General features: G+C 41.1%; 1 protein-coding gene across 1 annotated transcript; it reads right to left on the reverse strand.

The window, feature by feature from the left end:
- Window positions 1-1,013: 1,013 nt before the first annotated feature.
- On the reverse strand, window positions 1,014-22,069 carry LOC131945105 (uncharacterized). The gene is made up of 18 exons (XM_059306108.1): window positions 21,867-22,069; window positions 20,546-20,706; window positions 19,274-19,385; window positions 18,943-18,989; window positions 17,006-17,115; window positions 16,640-16,686; window positions 15,685-15,880; window positions 14,876-15,003; window positions 14,504-14,703; window positions 13,930-14,100; window positions 13,286-13,427; window positions 12,451-12,673; window positions 9,118-11,979; window positions 7,843-8,078; window positions 6,832-7,076; window positions 5,039-5,165; window positions 3,639-4,522; window positions 1,014-2,240 (listed from the first exon to the last, which is right to left on the reverse strand). Exons 2-18 carry the CDS (start codon window positions 20,663-20,665, stop codon window positions 1,872-1,874), a joined length of 6,219 nt encoding a protein of 2,072 aa, XP_059162091.1. The 5' UTR covers window positions 20,666-20,706; window positions 21,867-22,069; the 3' UTR covers window positions 1,014-1,871.
- Window positions 22,070-23,643: the final 1,574 nt, after the last annotated feature.

Here is a 23,643-nt window from a genome sequence, read left to right on the forward strand (position 1 = left end):
TATTGCTGGCACTGAAAATGTGTTGGCAGACTTCCTTAGCAGAATAACTGCAGTATAACATCTTAACTGATCTGGTTTTGTAGATCCCAACGGTTTAGTATTTTACTCTTAATACTCTTTACATAAAGGGAAATGGCTGTATTATTCATATGTAGACTTAAGGGGGAGGGGAGTGATTTTGAACATCTACTACCCAAAGAACTTAAACTTTCAAAGCGATTTTTATTAAATTTGTAAACAGATCTTGTGTGATCGTTACTAAGTCCTGTTGTCAATCAAAAGAAAATGTTTTGTGGAACTTATGAAACACATTCCAATATATCATGTTTATGTTACAAGTGTCAGAATTTTACTTAAGCTTGTAAATTATTCAGTTATGAAATAGTCAATTATAATTGATGGGTTGCTATAAACCTAATTACATTTTCATATTATTTTTGTAAATATGCCATGTATGATCTTTTTATTTGTGAATTCTAAAAAAGGCCAATATTTCTTAAACTTCCATTCTTTTCATTTTAATCACACTAAGCTACTTGAAAATTTTTTATTGACTCAGCACACTTTAAAACTTGTATAATTTACATTGAATTTTATTAGGTGAAAGATGATAATTTTTATATATATTTTACACATTATTAATTCAAACATTATAATCAAAAGTACTCAACTCACATGAACATTTTCAATGAAATACAAACAAAAGAGATTCATTTTATTTGATAGTCATTTTTTAAATGTGTAAGCTATGTTAATGTTGATGAATTTAACATGTTTTTAATTAAAATGAAACATTCTTGTAAATATGCAATTAAAATAAATGTTAATTGTTAACATCTAAAGATTTAAGATGTGGAGCACAAATTTGTATTTTTACATATACATATGTGATTTTAAAGAAAAATTAAAGTAAATTTATTACATTTTGTATTAGTTATGATTTTTTTTTTTTAAATTTATAATTTTAAATGTAAAATTAATTTAACAGTATTCAGAAGTGCTTGATAATTAAAGACTTAATTTATTAAAGAACAAAGCTTTATATAGCCCCTAAAAATTGTGTTTATTTTATTGATTAACATACTGTAATAAAAAAATCTATTACCTTAAGGACTAAAATGCATTCATAATCATGACAAAGAATATATTCAAATAAAATAAAAAATGTTCCTTTAACTTGTTTCTAACTAACGTATTTTAATACAGTTTTGGCATCATGGGATACTTTATAAAGTCATATTGTTAAAATGGAGTTATATATTGTTACAACCAAAAAAATTTTAATGAATGAAAAAAATAGTTCTAAGTTAAAGGTTTCATATTTTAAAAACTATTTTATGTAACTCAACTTTAAGAGAATATATTTTATATGTATAAACTGATATCAGATATACCAATATGCTTAAATAATCGTGCAGGTCTGTATGCTTAGACAAGCAGTTTTCCTTCTGTCTCTAAAGTGGTCACATTCCTAGTGTGATATTTTTACTAGTAATTTTTTACCATCTCTCTCTACAATAGTTAATTATTCGTAAGTGTAAGTGTAAATAAGTGATGGTGTGGGCGGTTGGTAGAGCATTTGACTACTGACCCGAAAGTCTCGAGTTTGGATTCCGGGGTTTGAATTCGTATGACGTCCCTGAGTCCACCCAGCTCTAATAGGTACCTGACTCATGTTAGGGAAAGTAAAGCCAGCTGGGCTTAGTGCTGACCACACCATCCCTATAAAGAAGTACTTTACTTTTATTTATTTTTTTAAGTGAAGGTAGTTTTCACTTTTAGTCTGTAGGATTGAAATTTTCTTTTAGAACGCCCCCCCCCCCTCCCCCCTACAAAAAAAAATGTGTCTTTAATTACACCTATTATTTTGTTCACTTCCCATCCGTCTGTAAAGCTGAAGTTTTTCTCGTGTGCATGACCCGACTTGTCTTCTTGACCCTCTCGCTGGCCAAGTTCTCTCCAATCTCCTGTTGCTGCGAGATTTTTCTTCCCGCCATCTGCAAGAGGACGTCGTCGATGTTCCGGATGTCAAAAATCTCCAGGACAGGCTTACACTCCGGGCTGCGGCCTCGTACGATCACCTTCCTGCAGTCGCTGGCCACGTGAAGTTCTGTGACGTCAAAAGTGGTCATGTGACTGGCCAGTTCTCTTTTCTCTATGGGTGTCCAGACTCGAATTATTCGCTCGTTAATGACCATTGTGATGATGGCAGCATCTTTGGATATCACCATAAATGAGATCTGTGTCAAAATAAATAGCTTTAATAAATATTGATTTTATTGTTCAACACTTGAAGGTATACTTGATCAACCTAGAATGTTGTGATTTTTCACTGTCATGAATTTTAGTTTACTGAAATCTTATCAAAAGCTTATAGCGGGGATGATAATTTTTCTCATTTTCAAAGGTAAACAAATGCTTACATACATTGGGCCTGATAGGTGTAGGTGTGATTTTATGGGGAACAGTGGAGTTAAAATTGTCCCCGATTAAATAAATATGTGTCCCTTGGAGACCTAAGGTACAAAGTCTGGACAGCAAGTGGAGAAAAGCAAGATATTGGTCATATATCAGTCGTCCCCCCACCCCCCACCGTCCATCGCTCGGCTCAGCTGATTTGCCCCGAGAGAGAGAGGTGTAACCTATTCAACTTGGCATCAGCTGCAGAGTTTCTTCCAGGCATCTCTTCGGGGGGGGGGGGGGGGGCGACTTCCCTCCCCCCCCCGAAATTTTTTTACCGCCCCCCCCCCCCCCACCCGAACGAAATGAAATTTATATAATTTATATAGAAAATAAATATATACTTTTAACAGTGTCCGCCCCCCCCCCCGAAGAAAGTCTACCGCCCCCCCCCTCGAAAAGTTCAAGTGCCCCCCCCCCCCCCGGAGAAAAAAGTCTGGAAGAAACACTGATCAGCTGTGTCGCATGAACTGCCGGTAGCCCTGTAGACATTTCCTAGCTTCCCTCCCCTCCATGGGTGGCGTTCTTTGGCTGACAGGCCCCATCTAACATGGGATGGTCTCGAACACTGTTTCAACCACATGAGACATTCAAGCAGTGTTCCCGAAGAGATGCCTGGAAGAAACTGCATTCAAGTTTAGCTAGACGAGACTTATGGGGACAGCAACCCTTCTAGGAGAAAAAACTCAGGGGAAAAAAAACACGAGTGGAACCCCTTAGGCGTTAGGATTACCAACTCTGGTACAGTTCATGCGACACTGTTGATTCCAAGCAGTACAGGTAACGTCCTGTCCTTTGGGTCCATCACATGTGTGGAGAATATGGGTCTGGATACATGGGCAACATACAGCACTTCTAATCTTACCGCCCAGTCGTTGTGCTTGGATTTCCAATGCACACAGTTTCTTCGGCCCCCCCCCCCTCCGAAGAAAGTCTACCGCCACCCCCCCCCCCACTGAAATGTAATTGATATAGAAAACATATATTCTTACCAGTGTCCGCCCCCCCCCCCCCCCCCCGGAGAAAAAAGTCTGGAAGAAACACTGAATGCGCTATTATCCTTTAACGTTAAACTATGCCCGTTATAACCCCTCCCTCAACATCTCTGCCCACTCCATGTGGAGAAATTAAATGCAGATCAGAAAACAATGAAATGAATTTTACAAGCAAGAACTAACCTCTTCATCCATGTTAAGCCAAACGGTCATAGACAGTGTTCTATTTTTAGCATTCCACACAGACAGCGATTTCCGGTCTGAGCTGACTAGAGTGTTGCCATCTTCAGACGCCATGACGTCACTGATGGGATAGTTATGAGCCGTGACGCAGTCTTTCAAAATGGCGGACGTCAGCTGACTATCTGAGACAAATCGCGGGCCATTTTTGCCAAGGATGCAGATTGGCTTAAAGGTGGGCAGGTCAATTAGCAGCAAATGTCTGCTAGACGTCCCTAGCAGGACGCTCTCCTCCCCTATGTAACAGAAAGACGTAACTTGTAGCGGCAATGTTATCTCTGTTGATGTGACCTCCTGCATTTTCAAAAGATGTTCGTCCTCCTCTTTGACTGCTTGAAACTCGCTTTTGATTTCGTCTCCGCTAGACCTAGAATGAACACTCACTTTCTTGGTCTGCCCGTCGTCTTGATTTGTTTCGTTTCTGGAGATCACCCGAGTCCATTGCATACCGGTGATTGTTTTTGTTTCTACCGTTTCATTGGCTGACACAAAACTGTTATTTTTAGAATTATTTCCTTTGATTACATCATCTTCCAATCCCAGCACGAAACTGTTATTTTTAGAATTATCTCCCTTGATCGAGTTATCATCCCTCCATTGTCGCCCTTGACGATTCCCTTCAATAGAGAGATCAGACCTGGAGTTAAACAAAGCCAACAACGGGGCTCCCTGGGCTGTAGGTAAGGAGAAGCAGACGATTTGGGTGAGGCTTGGCGACATCTTGAAGATGGTCGTCTTATCTGGTTGGTTGTAAGACGCGGGTGTAACCAACAGACCGTGGACGTCTTCACGCACCTTGATCAGGTCCCAGTGGTAGAACTTGGGCTCTAGATAACATTTATATTGTGTACAAAACATGTTACGTATTCAATGAAAAAAAATTAATTTAAAAATACAAGTCAAATCTACATACAGAAAATTTTTTAAACATGCTAGATCCAACAAAAAAAATGTAGACCACTGAAGTCATACAAAATTTGAATCTAATTCATACAGAATGTGTACCCATCTAATTCAAAATGGTTTTCAAAGTTATTAAGTAGTATTGTATCTAATGTTTTAATGTTTTTACCACCAAACAGCCTCTTTCATTGTTTCAGTTTAATGCAAGGTACTCTGCTCAATCTTAATTTACCCCTAAGGTTGGCAAAACATACCCAACATCCCACAGTTGGCTTTACAATAAGGTGGATTAATAGCGTGCAGTCCCTAGTTACCCCTGCCTCCCCAGATTTTCTTACAAAGAATTAGATGAGTTAAAATGTTATACCAGTATCTGCATGGCATGCAAGTCCCTGACTACCCCTGCCTTACAAATAATTAGATGAGTTAAGAAGTTATACCAGTATCTGCATGGCTAGACCGCTCCTCACAGAGTAAGGCAACACACGTTTTATCTTTAGAAGTCCAGTAGCTGGTCACCTGGTCACGTGACAACATTTTGTTCTGACCCTCTCCCGTGTAGATCACCTACAAGACAAACATTGAGTCCTTCTGATAAACCTTTCCGTCATCTAATCTTGGCAAAACAATAAACATAGGGACATTTTAAAATCAGTTTCACATAGCTTGGCAATACCAATTGTCTTATGTATATTAAATTTCGTTATTCCCACTATTGATTGCTTAATTCCCGTCATACAGATACTCATTAAATAACTGTAGGAGTGGAGAAGCTAACTAAATATAATTTTGACAACCCCGTTAATGTTTCAACGTAAGTGCCACTTAGTGTAGACACCCCTGCCAGCTTCCTCTAAGTGCAGCATCCAACTCACCAACACGCCCAACTTACCGACACGCCCAACTTACCGACACGCCCAACTTACCGACACGCCCAACTTACCGACACGCCCAACTTACCTACACGCCCAACTTACCGACACGCCCAACTTACCTACACGCCCAACTTACCGACACAACCAACGCCCAACTTACCGACACGCCCAACTTACCGACACGCCCAACTTACCGACACGCCCAACTTACCGACACGCCCAACTTACCGACACGCCCAACTTACCGACACGCCCAACTTACCTACACGCCCAACTTACCGACACGCCCAACTTACCTACACGCCCAACTTACCGACACAACCAACGCCCAACTTACCGACACGCCCATCTTACCGACACGCCCAACGCCCATCTTACCGACACGCCCAACTTACCGACACGCCCAACTTACCGACACGTCCAACTTACCGACACGTCCAACTTACCGACACGCCCAACTTACCGACACGCCCAACTTACCGACACGCCCAACTTACCGACACGCCCAACTTACCGACACGCCCAACTTACCGAGACGCCCAACTTACCTACACGCCCAACTTACCGACACGCCCAACTTACCGACACGCCCAACTTACCGACACGCCCAACTTACCGATACGCCCAACTTACCGACACGCCCAACTTACCGACACGCCCAACTTACCGACACGCCCAACGCCCAACTTACCGATACGCCCAACTTACCGACACGCACTACTTACCGACACGCCCAATTTACCAACACGCCCAACTTACCGAGACGCCCAACTTACCGATACGCCCAACTTACCGACACGCACAACTTACCGACACGCCCAATTTACCAACACGCCCAACTTACCGACACGCCCAACTTACCTACACGCCCAACGCCCAACTTACCGACACGCCCAACTTACCAACACGCCCAACTTACCGACACGCCCAACTTACCTACACGCCCAACTTACCGACACGCCCAACTTACCGACACGCCCAACTTACCGACACGCCCAACTTACCTACACGCCCAACTTACCGACACGCCCAACTTACCGACACGCCCAACTTACCGACACGCCCAACTTAACGACACGCCCAACTTAACGACACGTCCAACTTACCGACATGCCCAACTTACCGACACGCCCAACTTACCGATACGCCCAACTTACCGACACGCCCAACGCCCAACTTACCGACACGCCCAACTTACCGACACGCCCAACTTACCGACACGCCCAACTTACCGAGACACCCAACTTACCGACACGCCCAACTTACCGACACGCCCAACTTACCGACACAACCAACGCCCAACTTACCGACACGCCCAACTTAACGACACGCCCAACTTAACGACACGCCCAACTTACCGACACGCCCAGCCCTTTCCCCGCCCTAGATTTCTCCACCACAAGAACGGCCTGGTCGTAGTAGAGTGACGTCAGGTCCAGCACTTCTCCCCCTTGGCACGACAACTTCCGGCTCCACACCAAAGTCCCATCATGCAGACTCCACCTCGCCAACCGGAAGTCCTCGGATACGGTCAGGATGACGTCACCCAGATCTTTCCCACAGGTCAAGGCGATTAAATGGTCGCTAACGTCTGCCAGGAACCCTGTTAATTATTTAATTTAATTAATATTTAATACATGAATGTTGGAACGTTATAGCAATAGAGTGTAAAGCGTTGATATCAAGTTACCAATTTTTTTCTCGGAGATCGTTCATGATTAACGTAACATCTTGGTTCTACAAGAGTGTGGGTCAAGGGTAATTAAATTAGCTTTTATGTTTTAAACTTTCATCCATTCATTAACCTGTTAATTGTCGTTAACAGTTCGGGTATTCATGCTGATGCAACTACGTCAATGTGTTTATTGTGTTTTTGTGATACTGTATGACAATTGGAAGGGATAGGGTGGCGGAATAAATATTAACCTGTTAATTGTCGTTAAAAGTTCGGGTATTTATGCTGATGCAACTTAATTACGTCAATGTGTTCATTGTGTTTTTGTGATACTGTATGACAATTGGAGAGGGATAGGGTGGCGGAAAAAATATTCATGCCATTCACAACAAACATTGAAGGCGGTAGAGAGCTAGACTGTTAACCCGATAGTTTCGAGTTCGAATCCAGGTTCAAATCAGTAGAACGTCCATGAGTCCACCCAGCTCTGATGGGCAAATGACTCACGTTAGAGCAAACAAAGGCGGCTGGGCACAGTGCTGACCACACTATCCCTTCATATGCCGATGTCTATGAATCAGATTAACTCTACTTTATCTGCCCCAGTTGAAGAACAAGAAGACACAACAAACATTCTCTTTGTCATTTAGAACTTAGGTTTTAATTCAAATACTGAACTAATTGCATAATTTACCTGTGACCTCCCAATCATTTTGTATTCCGAACGAGGGGTCAAGGTTGTCAAGGTCATCGAACAAGCTGTCCGGAGGTGTTTTGTAAAATGATGCAATGTCCGGTCCGTTAAGAAAGATCCGGTTGGACTTCTTATCCTCGTAGATAGAGAAGTAAGAGTTGAGCTCGAGCTTCCTCTCCTCCTCCCTCCTCAGGTCCTCGTCTTGTATGCAGGGGTGGAGGATCTGTCGGGCCTGTCTGATAATGGGGGGGGGGGGGGAAGACACGGTAGGTAGTTGACTTTTAAATTAAAGGCATACGTTTTTTTTATTGTGTTTGCTATGCTATCTATGTGTGGAATACCATACATATAACATGTAGACCTATATATAGAAATATCGATATGGGGTCGTCCATAAATGACGTCACACTCGGAGGGGGAGGGGGGGTCGGTAATTTTGTGACGATGTGTGATGAGGGGGAGGGGGGGTTCAGATGGTGCGACGTCACACTTTTTTCATTATAAAAAAGAAAGGTTAGAAAACGAATTTTAGACGTTATTTCGCGTTTTAGAAAACTGTTTTAATAAATTGTAAAATATCGATGTTTAAAAAAAAATTCAACTGCAATTTTGAGGGGGGGGGGGTTGTAGGCTGAGGAGTGACGTCATTTTAGGGGAGGGGGTCTGGCTTTTTGTGACGACGTGTGACGGAGGGGAGGGGGGAGGTAAAAATCGTCCAAAAAAGCGTGACGTCATTTATGGATGACCCCTCTACAAGTAGGTATAGATATACATATTTTGATGAACACACACATATATAAATATATATATATATATATATTTATATTTTTACACTCCAGCGGGCAGACAATATGCTATTAATATGCAAAACGGTTTGCTAGATATCTTTCGAGCATGGTTCAACTACTTAGAGTACCGCCCCATTCATTGTGTTTTACTTTGATGAAAACTTCATTCGCATTTTGATTTCGCACGGCCTATGCATTTTTAAATACATTTATTTTTACACATTTTTAAAAAATAATGTTCCTTTTTCAAAACTGTACTTTTTCTGTATGCTATCATTTATTTTAACCTGATGTAACAATAGACCTACCCTGCCATAAAGTTTATACAACAGTAAAGTAAAATATGCACAAATAACAGTCTCATATTTAAACCATAGACCATTTAAGACCAGCCAGATTAGCTTATGTAAAACTTATTTAAACAAAGGTCTTAGATTTAAACTATAGACTAGTTAAGGCCTCTGAGATTAGCTTATATAAAACTTACTTAAATAACGGTCTTAGATTCCAGTGTCTCGATACGCCTGTGACGTCGGTGGTGATGACGTGTTGGAAGTGGCTGCTATTGGTCAGAAATGTGACCTTCCTGACCTGCACGTGGTTGGTCGTGATGGACACCAGCTGCACCCCGGTTGGCACGTGGATGACGTACACGTGACCCGTCGTGGTCCCGCACAGCAGGAAATGGTCGTCCTCTGACGTCACCATGGTGGTGATGGTCTCCGCTGGTGCGTCCACTTGCCGGGAGCTGGAGTTTCTAGACGACGTCCTCTCGCGTCTCCTCGCCTCCACCAGCAACTGGGGCTGGGGCTTTGGCGTGATCCTGGTCGACATGACCTGGTTCCCTGAGTAAAGCACGTGGCACGTGATTTCCCCGGACACGTGGGACATAAACACGTGCTCGTGGCTCCTCGAGAGCTCGGCTCTGATGATTGGCAGCGCGCGCAATGAGAACGTGTCAGAGACCTTGTAAGTCGAACAGTCCACCACTGTCGCCTGTTTTTCGGAGAGGTAAATTATAAATTTACCGTCTTTTGTGGAGAGTAAAGGTTTGGTGTGGCGATTAGGGGACTCGTTCTTTATATACACGGACTTGCGCGTCATGATATCCTTCACTAGAATGGATTCGATTTTGAGTTTGTTGTCCTCGACTACAGCAATGATAATCTTGTCAGGTTTACTCTCTGATACAGTCGCCGCTAGCCAGGTCGGCCTGGTGGGGAGGATGGTGTTGACGGCACCCACATCAAGGTCGACGCACTTGACCCCCATCTCGCTGGCGAAGTAAGCGAACCTGGGAGAATTGATGTAGAACCAGGACAGAGAAGACTTGCCTAGAGGAATGCTTTTAGTTACTGTTCCGGTCTGGAGGTTTAAGATGTCTAGCTTGGATGATGAATCGCTTGAGGATAGAACAACGACGCTCTCTTCAGAAACCACGTGAACGTAGTCTACGTCATCTGTCATGGCGGCCAACACAACCTCCTCTTTAGTCACCGAGTTGAGAATGGTCAGCGTCGACTTTCTGCAAACCAGAAGTTTTGACGTGCCTGGAATAACGTGGACGTCACTGGCACCGAAGATGCTGTTTTCTTTGATTAAAAGTCTGTTGATTTTGTCCGAGGTGTAGGACACGGGCACCAGGGCCTGGAGATGGACCTGCTTGAGCCACTGTCTGGCCTCGTGGATCACGATGCTGACCGAGTCCTTCACATTGAGCAGGTCGTCGGCCTTGAGGCTGGAGAAGACGGCAGCCAATGAGATGGGGTTGTGGATGACCGTGTGACGCAGGGACAGCAGGAGCTGCTGGAAGTACAGGATGTCCGAGTCTAGACTGACCGTCTCTAGCGAGTACCGGATGTCGTCTAAAAGATCGTTGAAAAAACCAGAATAAATCTCGTTGACAAGCCAAGAAAAGTTGAAAAAGACTTTCTCTTTTAGCACTTCCCATACCTCCGCTTTGTTGGGCGAGCTATGGGACAAATGATAAGGCACGCATCTGAGTGTTCGCCAGTGGTACTTGGCCAAATGCTTGTGTTTTTGTTCTGAAATATCTCTAGAACTAAGAAGAAGACCTCTCCTAATAAACAGGAAAAAGTTGGCAAGTTTTTGGTGAATAGAATAGAAGAAGCTGTCTTTGACGTATCGGGATGAGATGGCTTTGATGAGTGCTCTGGATAAAACTAAGTGAATCGTCTCCCCTTCCAGCTTGACGTCAACGATAAACTTGCCAAGTCTGGCCATCAGCCGGGATAACTGCAGCTGGTAGGGGAAGCCTTCCACCACACTGACAAACTCGTCTTCCTCTTCCTTGATCTCATCCAGCAACTCCGAGTCTTTGGACAGAAGATGTAGTAGCTCTTGGTCCGACAGGCCGTGGCGGGCGGAGCCCAGGAACGACAGGGCGTAGCGCGTGAACGCCTTGCCTAGCTCCGCCTCCAACAGCTGGAGAAACATGTCGAAATCGTCTTCGGCGTTGCCGGAAAAGGGGCCGAATACCGGAAGCGTGTGAGAAGGCCACCAGCGGACAATGTGAAAAATAGTCATCGCGCATAATGGCGTCGTGTCCGTTGGTAGAGCGCTCAGTGCTGTCTGAAGCTGGTCTACCGTTAGCACACGCTTCGCTTCTTCTAAATATAGCGTCAAGATGGCGCCGACCTGCTTGGTGACCCAGTAAGGAATTGACAATAAAGTAACGTTGGGTTTAGATTTGAGCACGTTAATCAGATGACTTGGTGTGGTCAAGGTTATTAATAGAGTTACCCCGGGGGTCAGAGAGTTGAGGATTGACAGCAGAATATGTGGGTCAAGGTCGAGTTTACCCAGCTGATCTAGAACAATAAGTAGGTCACCGTCTGTAGAGCGTTTAGCGCTGGCTGTGTTGATGGCCTGTAGAAAAATGGACAGCAGTTCCTGGACCCGTAGATCGGCTGGTAGTTCTATATTCAAGCCATAGGAAAAACTGATTTGCCTGATTAAACTCTCCAACACCCTATCCAAGCTGGAGGATCGCAAGGTTGACCCCAGACATCGGAAGAAAACTTTCCGTCTCGGCTCCCAGCTCTGGCAGGCCCGTGCGATGTGGGACGCCACTGTCGTCTTTCCGGTCCCATTCTGACCCCACAGCACGACTACCCTGGGGCCGGCTTGGGGGTCGTCCATCACGGCCTTGACCTCACCCACCAGCGACTGTTGCTCCGGAGTCATCTCCGCGACGTTTAGGGCGATCTTCACATGCTGGAGAATCTCACAGCCCTCCGTCAGCTCCTGGGTCACGTCGTAGTCTCGGTGACTGATCTGAGACTTCAACAGTGACGCCACGCCCGAGACAAAGGTATCCGATATCGACCTACGGAAAAGAAAAAGACGAAAAGTTGATAGATATTGTTAGAAATGACTTTCAACTTCATTGCTATAAAAGCAAATACTATGTAAATGTCTTGTTGTTTTTTGCTTGATTATTCAAAGATCCAAAAAGATAAATATAATTTTCTACATTAACATCGTAGTAAATTGATTGTGAAGAACCACTGTTAACTAGCGTAGTAATATCATCTAGGTTATGTATTTCTTTAAACAAATAAAAAACTCATTATTTTATTTGAGTATGGTTATAGTATTATAATTTAACTGAGTCCGCTTTTAGTTTGAGCAACATGACGAGCTTAACAGGCTCAATAAAGGCGGCTGGGTATACTACGGACCATACCTTCCATTCCTAGGTCAAGAAACATGAACTTTACTTCATCTGCTTAATGTGTAAAGAAGTTCAAACAAAAGAAATAGAGACCAAACACACACATCATGTTGTAGTCATCACCTCAAGTAAGTCATATTCTTCTTGCCAGTTTTAAAGCTGACCAGGTTGTCCTTGCTGGCATACTGCCTGTAGTGCTGGTACACGTTGTGCCTCAGACGCAGGATGGGAGCCTCGTCCCTCTTCACGCTCTCCCTGGCCAGGTCGGCGTCCATCATGAAGCAGAGCGTGTCACTGCGTGGATTGTGGTTGGTCAACAAACCTTCTTCTAGTTCTTTCACCACGGCTGTGGACGAGATCGAAAGAGCTAGACTATATTATACATAACTATGTTGTTCAATAAGGGAGATATGGAGGAACATAAGAGAGAATCAGCTAACAAAAACTGGACTATCTTGGGGGACTGCCAGGAAAATTGCCAGTGACCGGCAAAAAGGAAAGAATATTCATGGCGGCCGCATGTGACTTGAGTATAAAAGGGAAAAGATGATGATGATGTTACTTTTAACTTAAATGTAAAATCCGCCTTAAATAAAAGAACTACAGTATGTTCATACATCGATTTCCTGCCTTGCGGAGCAATCAGAGTGACATTAAACCACTTGCTCTACTTGGAATACTTTACGCGAAATACGCAATATAATTTAACATGATTTTTTAAAAAGATGATTTTGTTTACGTATAGCTTTTGTAGTAATTGATATTATTTATCTTTAAGTAACTAAGTAAATGTAATATTTAAAGTAATCAGAAAAAAATATCTGGTCTTTCTTAAATTGAAGTAAATGGCAAAAAACAGGCTTTTCACAAAACTCAAGGTTAACGAAACTACTACCCCCCCCCCCCCCCCCCCCCCCCCCACAGCCCATGCCTGAATTGAATGCAATAACCAGCGTACCTGACCACTTGTAGAAGTCGACCAGCAGTAGGTCCTCGTTAGACTTGCCTCTCCTGATGATCTCCACAGCCTTGACCAGCGCCTCGTGTAGGACCTGCTCCACTTCCTCAGGACTTTGATAGTCCTCCAGGGATGTGATACGCTGGGGACGTGTACAAAATAAACTTAGGTGGGGAGTTACAAAGCGCATTCGCTGGAGACGTGTACAAAATAAACTTCGGTGGGAAGTTACAAAGCGCATTCGCTGGAGACGTGTACAAAATAAACTTCGGTGGGAAGTTACAAAGCGCCTTCGTGGGCAAGAAGAAATAAGGTTCAAAGGTCAGTTGAAAATATTTTTTGGAACCCAGGCGTAATATCGTGATTATTACTGTGATAACCACCTAGCCGCCAGTACCATAGATCTAAGCTTTTGGACCTAAACAGATTGTTTCTGTGATAACAACCTAGCCGTCCAGTAGGCTACCACAGATATAAATTTATGAACCCATCCAGGTGTTATACGGTGATTGTCGCCATGACAACCACCTAGCCGCCCAGTACCATAGATCTAAAATTTTGTACCCATCCAGGTGTTATACGGTGATTGTCGCCATGACAACCACCTAGCCACCAGTACCACAGATCTAAAATGTTGGACTCACCTGTTTGGTGTAGACGGGCGGGATCCTGTTGGAGTCCAGTCTGTACACGTCATCCAAAGCCTCGACCCCAATGATGTTCTCACGTATGAGGGTCTCACGGATCTCCTCGTAAACTTGCTTGTGGAGAAATCCTGGCAAGGTCTGGTCATCTAAACTGTGGCCCACCAGACTCTATAGGGTTAACACAAATTCTCTCTTATATATATACACACACACACACACACACACATATATATATATATATATATATATATATATATATATATATATATATATATATATATATATATATATATATATATATATATATATATATATATATATACTTATTTTTTATTATCTATTTAGAAACACTGTTTCTTCCAGACATTTTTCTCCAGGGGAGGGGGGTGGGGGGGAGAACTTGTAATTTTGTGGGGGGGGGGGGGCGGACACTGTTAAAAGTATACATTTTCTATATAAATTCCATTTCGTTCGGGGGTGCGGTAAACTGTCTTCGGGAGCCTCTCCCCACTCCCCCCCCCCCCCTCGAAGACATGCCTGGAAGAAACACTGTTTAGAAACCAGCACATACTACGAAACAAGGTCCAATAGATAATGTACGGCAGTGGCGTAATTCCTTTTCTATTAGGTCAAATGTTTCAATATCATTGGTCAATATCCCTGCCCCATTGCGCATGTCAACCACGTGACAGTTGAGTCCCATCTTCTCGCACAACTCCCGCAGCCTGGGGTAAGCAACTTCTTCCAGAAACTCTCGTTCTTCCTGCAAATCTAGGAACACGAAATACTATTGTATCGCTTGAATATCATAGTAAACTTATCACACAAATTAGGACTACTTGGTTTTGAGCTACATTTGCAATCATTGGGTCGAGGCAAACTATACATGAGGTGCCCTAGGATTGGTGTGTGACTCCCCCATCAACCTCATTACGTGACTGACCTGGGGTAGACGACACATAGATGCGAAGTTCTGATTTAGACATGTCTTCCGGCAGTTGCATCATGGCGGCTTTGTTGTGTGCGATCACCTCGCGAGTGATTGCCTTCCATCTGTTGCGTTTCTTACGGCTGAAAAAGCGCAAAAAGGTGTGATTTGCCGTTACTCAGCTAGATAAAATAGTGTTTAATACTAATACGTTATTTAACTCAACACAACACATTTACTTTAACTTGTATTAAATTTCCATGGTACAGATAATGTGAACATGTTCAGGCTATATCGTAATGAACTATAAAAAAACATTTTAAAATTCTGGTTCAGTTTTATTTATACACGAAGCTGAAACAAAATGCAATGCTACAGATCTTCTAGGCAAACCAAGTATGATATGGCGGCAGGCTAAACACTGCAGACTAAACTTTGCTACAGAAGGCAAACGGAACCACAATGCCGACAGAAAACTACACCATGCTACAGATGGCAAATTACACCACGCTACAGACGGCAATGCTACAGACGGTAATGCTACAGACGGCAAACTACACCATGCTACACACGGCAAACTACACCATGCTACACACGGCAATGCTACAGACGGCAAGTACACCATGCTACAGACGGCAAACTGAACCACAGACGGCAAACTGAACCACAGACGGCAAACTACACCATGCTACACACGGCAAACTACACCATGCTACAGACGGCAAACTACACCATGCTACAGACGGCAAACTACACCATGACGGCAAACTAAACCATGCTACAGACGGCAATGCTACAGACGGCAACTACACCATGCTACCAACCTCCTGGGCAGGCCGTGGCTTGCCTTCCTCTTGTCCGAACTGTTGCCGCTGGACGTCAGGCTGATGCCGGACGCCCTCCTCAGGCTGCTCTTGGCCAGGTTCAGCAGCGAGCCTTTGGACACGCGTCTCTTGGGGTCAAGGTCACTGTACACGGACTGTCTGCTGGACGGAACCGGAAATGCCACTCTGTTGTACACTGTGATAGAAAGTAAATACTGACCAATCACCATATAGAAAGTAAATACTGACCAATCACCATATAGAAAGTAAATACTGACCAATCGCCATATAGAAAGTAAATACTGACCAATCACCATATAGAAAGTAAATACTGACTAATCACCATATACAAAGTAAATACTGACCAATCACCATATAGAAAGTAAATACTGACCAATCACCATATACAAAGTAAATACTGACCAATCATTTAAAAGAAAGTAAATACTGACCAATCACCATATAGAAAGTAAATACTGACCAATCACCATATAGAAAGTGAATACTGACCAATCATTAAAAAGAAAGTAAATACTGACCAATTATTAAAAAGAAAGTAAATACTGACCAATCATTAAAAAGAAAGTAAATACTGACCAATCATTAAAAAAGAAAGTAAATACTGACCAATCATTATGAAGTAAGTAAATACTGACCAATAATTAAAAAGAAAATAAACACTGACCAATCATTAAAAAGAAAGTAAATACTAACCAATCATTCAAAAAGAAAGTAAATACTGACCAATCATTAAAAAGAAATTAAATACTGACCAATTTATCACGTGTATGTAAAAACAATGTGAACTCTATCAAAATAAAGTTGTCTTGCGTGTGGTTAAGTGTGTGTTGGTTTAAATGTTCAAATAAATTCAACTGTGAAATACAACACTGGCAACCTCTAACTTAGCTTGAATGAATTAACATCTCATTAAAGGCGTGAGTAAAGTGTGTACCTGACCACTCCTTCAGCAGGTGAGTCAACTGTTCTTGTGCAGCCGTCCTGAGAAAATTAAGTAAAAATATTTTTGTAGCTACCAGGTATTAAATGTTGAAAATAATAATGGTGTCTGCAAACATCCAATAGTTACTAAATAGTTTGGCTTTTTTTTTTTTGTAAGAATAATTAGTTCCACATGCAAAGAAAGCTAAATCAGTTCAATTACGTTTGACTTTAAATAAAAGTACATTATGCTAAGCTTAAAAAGTTATGGTTATCAATTAAGTTTTAATGCCATTTGATAAAATGTCTTGCTGGTTCTCAATAAAGATATTATTATCTATGTTATTTATATTGTGTCAACTTATAATAATAAGCGTACTGTTTTGCTTGGTATGACGTGTCATATGGTGGGATTTCTTCAATTTTGACATGAACTGGATGTTTTACAAGATTTGGCAGAATTATGTCCCTTGGACCTCTCCTTGCGGGCTGTGAAGATAGACAGTTTGACATTTTTAAAACGTATACACATAAACAACTTTAATTTATAAGTTAATTAACTCTTTAATCAGGAGTCATAATAAGTATAGTTTTCACACATTCAACAAGAATTTAATAGTAGAAATTACATTAGAAATAGTAAAAAACTTGAATATTTTCAAAAATGGTTTTAAACTATAGGCTTGAGAAACTATTTTCAGACGTTTCCGTTATTTTGTCGCTAGTTGCACAAAAAAATATTTCGTGTGCTAAATAACTGTAGCTGTTTTAATAATTTAAATAATAGTTGTTTTTCAGACACATTTTTTGGAAAATACAATCAAAACAAAAACATTTCATCAGACAACGTTTAATCAGTTTTAGTGTCAAATTATTAATCGATATAAGTAGATCGATATGATAACAAAAGTAGACATTGCTTCGTCATTTAAATCGATATTTTCAAACCAAGGGACCTCTAAAAATGGTGAACCTCGACTTTAGGAGATGGGAACTAACTTCTGTGACGCTGTGATCCGTAGGATACACCCTCACCTCCCCCCCCCCCCCCCCAATCTAAGACACGGTCAATTTGAAACACAACCTGGCCAAGATTCTAGCTAGTGCCTACATTTGTAGCTAAGATTCTAGCTAGTACCTACATTTGTAGCTAAGATTCTAGCTAGTACCTACATTTGTAGCTAAGATTCTAGCTAGTACCTACATTTGTAGCTAAGATTCTAGCTAGTACCTACATTTGTAGCTAAGATTCTAACTAGTACCTACATTTTTAGCTAAGATTCTAGCTAGTACCTACATTTGTAGCTAAGATTCTAGCTAGTACCTACATTTGGAGCTAAGATTCTAGCTAGTACCTACATTTGTAGCTAAGATTCCAGCTAATACCTACATTTGGAGCTAAGATTCTAGCTAGTACCTACATTTGTAGCTAAGATTCTAGCTAGTACCTACATTTGTAGCTAAGATTCTAGCTAGTACCTACATTTGTAGCTAAGATTCCAGCTAATACCTACATTTGGAGCTAAGATCCTAGCTAGTACCTACATTTGTAGCTAAGATTCTAGCTAGTACCTACATTTGTAGCTAAGATTCTAACTAGTACCTACATTTGTAGCTAAGATTCTAGCTAGTACCTACATTTGTAGCTAAGATTCTAGCTAGTACCTACATTTGTAGCTAAGATACTAGCTAGTACCTACATTTGTAGCTAAGATTCTAGCTAGTACCTACATTTGTAGCTAAGATTCTAGCTAGTACCTACATTTGTAGCTAAGATTCTAGCTAGTACCTACATTAGTAGCTAAGATTCCAGCTAATACCTACATTTGGAGCTAAGATTCTAGCTAGTACCTACATTTGTAGCTAAGATTCTAGCTAGTACCTACATTTGTAGCTAAGATTCTAGCTAGTACCTACATTTGTAGCTAAGATTCCAGCTAATACCTACATTTGGAGCTAAGATTCTAGCTAGTACCTACATTTGTAGCTAAGATTCTAGCTAGTACCTACATTTGTAGCTAAGATTCTAGCTAGTACCTACATTTGTAGCTAAGATTCTAGCTAGTACCTACATTTGGAGCTAAGATTCTAGCTAGTACCTACATTTGTAGCTAAGATTCTAGCAAGTACCTACATTTGTAGCTAATATTCTAGCTAGTACCTACATTTGTAGCTAAGATTCTAGCTAGTACCTAGATTTGTAGCTAAGATTCTAGCTAGTACCTACATTTGCAGCTAAGATTCTAGCTAGTACCTACATTTGTAGCTAAGATTCTAGCACCTACATTTGTAGCTAAGATTCTAGCTAGTACCTACATTTGTCAACTGTCGCAGAGCCAAGCGGTCACCAGTCCATGGGTTTCCTGACAATAGACAAACATGAGAGTTAAAAGTTAAAACACATCAACGTTTAGATTCAAACCATTGTATCACACTAAACTGTTGTCAACGTTATAATTCAAACCGTTGTATCACACTAGCAATGTAAACATGCGACTATATTTAGTCATCGTCAACGTTATGATATAACCTGTTGTATCACATTAATAATGTAAACACAAAGCTATATTTAGTCGTCAACAACGTTATGATTCAAAGTGTTGTATCGCACGAATAATGTAAACACAGAGCTATATTTAGTACACACCATGGTATGGGGAGATCTCCTGAAAGGGAGGTTGGATCCTGTAGTATTTCAGCTGGGATGTGGCTACTGGTTTATCCAGCCTTGTGGATAAAATCAGCGGGTTCAGTTCAATCTGTGGGTGACACAACATGACACAGGGTTAGTACTTGGTTTAAGACAGGGTCAGTACTTGGTTAAAGACAGGGTTAGTACTTTGATAAGTCAGTACTTAATTAAAGACAGGGTTAGAACTTGGTTAAAGACAGGGTCAGTACTTGGTTAAAGACAAGGTCAGTACTTGGTTAAAGACAGGGTTAGTACTTGGTTAAAGACATGGTTAGTACTTGGTTAAAGACAGGGTCAGTACTTGGTTAAAGACCGGGTCAGTACTTGGTTAAAGACAGGGTCAGTACTTGGTTAAAGACAGGGTTAGTACTTGGTTAAAGACAGGGTTAGTACTTGGTTAAAGACAGGGTCAGTACTTGGTTTAAGACAGGGTCAGTACTTGGTTAAAGACAGGGTTAGTACTTTGATAGGTCAATACTTGGTTAATACTTTGTTTAAGACAGGGTCAGTACTTGGTTTAACATGTGTAGATAAAGGTTGGTTAAACTTTTATATTAGTACGTTTGGTTTAGCAATACGTTATAGAGGCTTTTTTTTAACACAATGTGGTAGGAGCTGGTCGAGCGGTAGGGTAAACAGATACTAACCTAAAGGTTGAGTTTGGTTCACGGGGTCGAGTCCGTATGACATTATTCAGTTCACCCAGCCCTAATGAGTACCTGACTAAAGTCTGAGTAAGTCAAAGAGGTTGGGCGAAGTGCTAACCGCACTAGCCCTTAAGAGAAAAATGTGGACTCTACTTCATCTTCTTCACGGACACTCTGGTCTGCAAAGGTACTATCCTTTTTTTGTTAAATGTATGGGTAGAGTTAGGCGTTGACGCAAGGATTAGGCTTAAAATAATTAAGATAAAATTGTCTCGTTACATTTTGTCAGTACTAGTTTTTAGACGACACGCCGACGGCCCACTACAGTTGATTCATGATTTCAATCATAAGATGGTATAAACAACTTGTATAGGGCTTGTAAGTCTACGGTCTCGAAATCTACTAGCTGGCAAGTACGAGAAGTTGTAACCTACTTACAAGCCTTATTGCGAGAGTAGAGGGGCGTAGCCATCTTAATATCTAAGACATTTACGTGTACACATTTTATCTTTTACTACAAGAGAGTTAGAAATGTTTGTCTAGAGAATGTAAACATATGAAAGTGAACTAAACTACTCACGACATCTGACTTGGGGCTGACTTTGATCAAAAGTTCTCGCTCGACTCTCGTCTTGGCCGCTCGGACTTCTGGACTTGGTGCCAGACTCCAGTTCTCCACAGGTCTGTGTTGGACCGACATAGTGGTCTCCCTTTGGTGGTCAGTCTGTCATCGCGTGATTTCTATTTGGTTGTCAGTTAAACAAATTGTGTTTGTGGTGGTCAGTCAAATAGCTTGTGTTTGTGGTGGTCAGTTAAACAAATGTTGTGGTGGTCTGTCTGTTATCGCGTGATTTCTATTTGGTTGTCAGTTAAACAAATTGTGTTTGTAGTGGTCAGTTAAACAGCTCGTGTTTGTGGTGGTCAGTTAAACAAATGTTGTGGTGGTCAGTTAAACAAATGTTGTGGTGGTCAGTTAAACAAATGTTGTGGTGGTCAGTTAAACACATGTTGTGGTGGTCAGTTAAACAAATGTTGTGTTGGTCAGTGAAACAAATGTTGTGGTGGTCAGTTAAACAAATGTTGTGGTGGTCAGTTAAACAAATGTTGTGGTGGTCAGTTAAACACATGTTGTGGTGGTCAGTTAAACAAATGTTGTGTTGGTCAGTGAAACAACTTGTGTTTGTGGTGGTAAGTTAAACAAATGTTGTGGTGGTCAGTTAAACAAATGTTGTGGTGGTCAGTTAAACAGTTTGTGTTTGTGGTGGTCAGTTAAACAAATGTTGTGGTGGTCAGATAAACAGTTTGTGTTTGTGGTGGTCAGTTAAACAGATTGTGTTTGTAGCACCTTACAGTAGTTACTTGCAGCATAAGACACTAGTAATTTATTCTTGAATCAAGTCTAATCAGTATGGTTTTTTAATGTGTAACAACAGTTCATGGGACGGAGTGGTCTAGCGGTAGAGAGCTGGACTGCTAATCCGTAAGTCTCGAGTTCGAATCTGGGTTCAACTCAGCAGACCGTCCTTGAGTCCACCCAACTCTGATGGTTACCTAACTCACGTTAGGGAGAGTAAAGGCGGCTGAGGTCACAGAAACAAGTGAAATCTACTTCACTTGCCCATAGACCGTCAGGTTTGAAAGGGAAACTTTACTTTAACAACAGTTCAAGTGAAATAATACATTTATCACCGATTTTGTACATGTTTTATGAACCATTATATTATAATACAGATAAAGAGACACATTTCACTGCGTACTTCATAGTAAACTTTTACAGTTTGTTTTTAGAGAAATATAGCTAAATGCTATTCATATTACAGTTTATCGTTGTAAAAACTAATCTTTCATTTTTCAACATTCTTGTTTTAATATATTTGAAAATTAATTTTAAAAACTCTTACATTATTCCCTGTAGCCGTAAACACTTTCAACTTAATCCACCTGACGACTTGTCGTTTGATTGACGTAACCAATGGCCGCAGGGTCAAAGTGTGTCTGCAGACAGAGACAGGTGAGGCCAGACACCGGTAGATCCGCCATACACGAGACAGTCTGGGCCCCAATACTGGCCTTAATCTCGTTGCCAAAAGGGAAAGTTTGTGAAACTATCAACAAACCCAGGATCGATAATCCATTCAAGGGAGACTAATGTGTCGCTGTTTTTAATACCAGCTTATTAAGATTTGATTAAATATTGAGAAGAAATATTTGCTTACCTGGTATTTTACGTAAATAAAAAAAAAAAAATAAACGAAAATTTGTTTTATCCCTGATTTTAAACAATCCGTATTTTTATTGCTTTTATAATGGTGTGTTAACATTTTATTTTAATCGAGACTTCGCTCGCTGTTGCTTCAGCAAGCGGTAGATAATTGCCTGGCTTGTGTCCCTTGCTAATTAGGCTTCTACGTGTAACACATTCATTTTTTATTGCTGTCTAGTACACCACACGACAGTGTCTCAATGTTATACGTCTGTCTATTCAACTCTTGGGGTCTATGAAAGGTAACCATTTCAAATCAATGTGTCCATTCAACCCGTGGTTTTTTTAAAACCATTTTGAATCGTTTGTCGAACACTGCTAATTCTTCCATTGAAAAGAAAATGTAACCAAGACATGTCAGGAATAGGTTTTTATTGTGGAATGTGTTGTCTTGATTAGAAAGTAAACATAGAAGACCTGTCTTACATGGAAAAAACATATTCCTTTGAATACAAAACAAACGAAAAGAAAATAAATATTCGACTGAAGATATAATGTTCACGGAAGCCGTGTAATTAACCCTTATAGCGTTGTTAGGCCAATTCTAGACTCCTGTCACCAATATCCATTCATAGACCAGTGATGTGCAGCACTTTCTGTGATTTAAAAATTCGAATTGGAAAAAAAAAGAAAACAATAATCTGTTTAGGACAAGAACTTTTAAATATTTTAATTTAAAATTAATAATTACGTTATTGTTATGTCCCGGAAAATATTTTTACAAAATTTAATTAATATGATTTTGTAACAAAAATAGCAGGCCTAACCGTATGCACATTTTATCGCAAGTAAAGTGTACAAGGGCTCTAATAATCCTACTGAACTAAATCCTGCTGATCTTAACTTTTACGGCACAGCGGTGGCTTCCCTTGGCATCGAGATCCGCGGATCAATACAGCTAAAGTGTCACTAATCGATAGTTTGATAAAAACGAGATTAAACGCTTTCAAGATTTATCGATCGGCTCAAATAGATTAGGGGTATTTTTTGACATAAGACGGCATTGATTCCCCACGATAGGTTTTTGTATGGGGGGGGGGGGGGGTGAGGGGGGGGGGCATATCCTAGGGCTTTCTTCTCGGCCCCACATGGGTGGGGACAGACGGTCGTTCTTAGACAGTCGTTAAAAACTTTATGTCAGTAAACGGAGATTGAATGGGAATGATAGTTTATGTGAGATAGACCGTGTTAGGTTTTATTTCATTACAACGTCCTTAGTTAAATCTTTATATGTTTTTAGTTATGTGTGTTCAATTTACTCAATGACTGGGGCAGACTGGGTAGAAACCAAGATTAGGTATAAACGCAACACACACAATAAAAACGCACACACATACGCACACACATTAAATATATATATATATATATATATATATATATATATATATATATATATATATATATATAGTCAGGAA

The sequence above is a fragment of the Physella acuta genome, unplaced genomic scaffold, assembly GCF_028476545.2.
Source record: "Physella acuta isolate Inbredline_101_S28 unplaced genomic scaffold, ASM2847654v3 ptg000524l, whole genome shotgun sequence".
Lineage (NCBI taxonomy): Eukaryota > Metazoa > Mollusca > Gastropoda > Physidae > Physella > Physella acuta.

Bases quoted from the DNA above. Each gene is read 5' to 3' on its own strand.
- LOC131945105 (XM_059306108.1), bottom strand. From the start codon at position 20,665: ATGTCGGTCCAACACAGACCTGTGGAGAACTGGAGTCTGGCACCAAGT. The intron at 17,116-18,942 runs GTAGGTACTAGC...CTATCTTCACAG, and splicing joins CTCTGCGACAGTTGACAAAT to CCCGCAAGGAGAGGTCCAAG. The intron at 7,077-7,842 runs GTAAATTATGCA...AATAATTAACAG, and splicing joins AAATGATTGGGAGGTCACAG to GGTTCCTGGCAGACGTTAGC.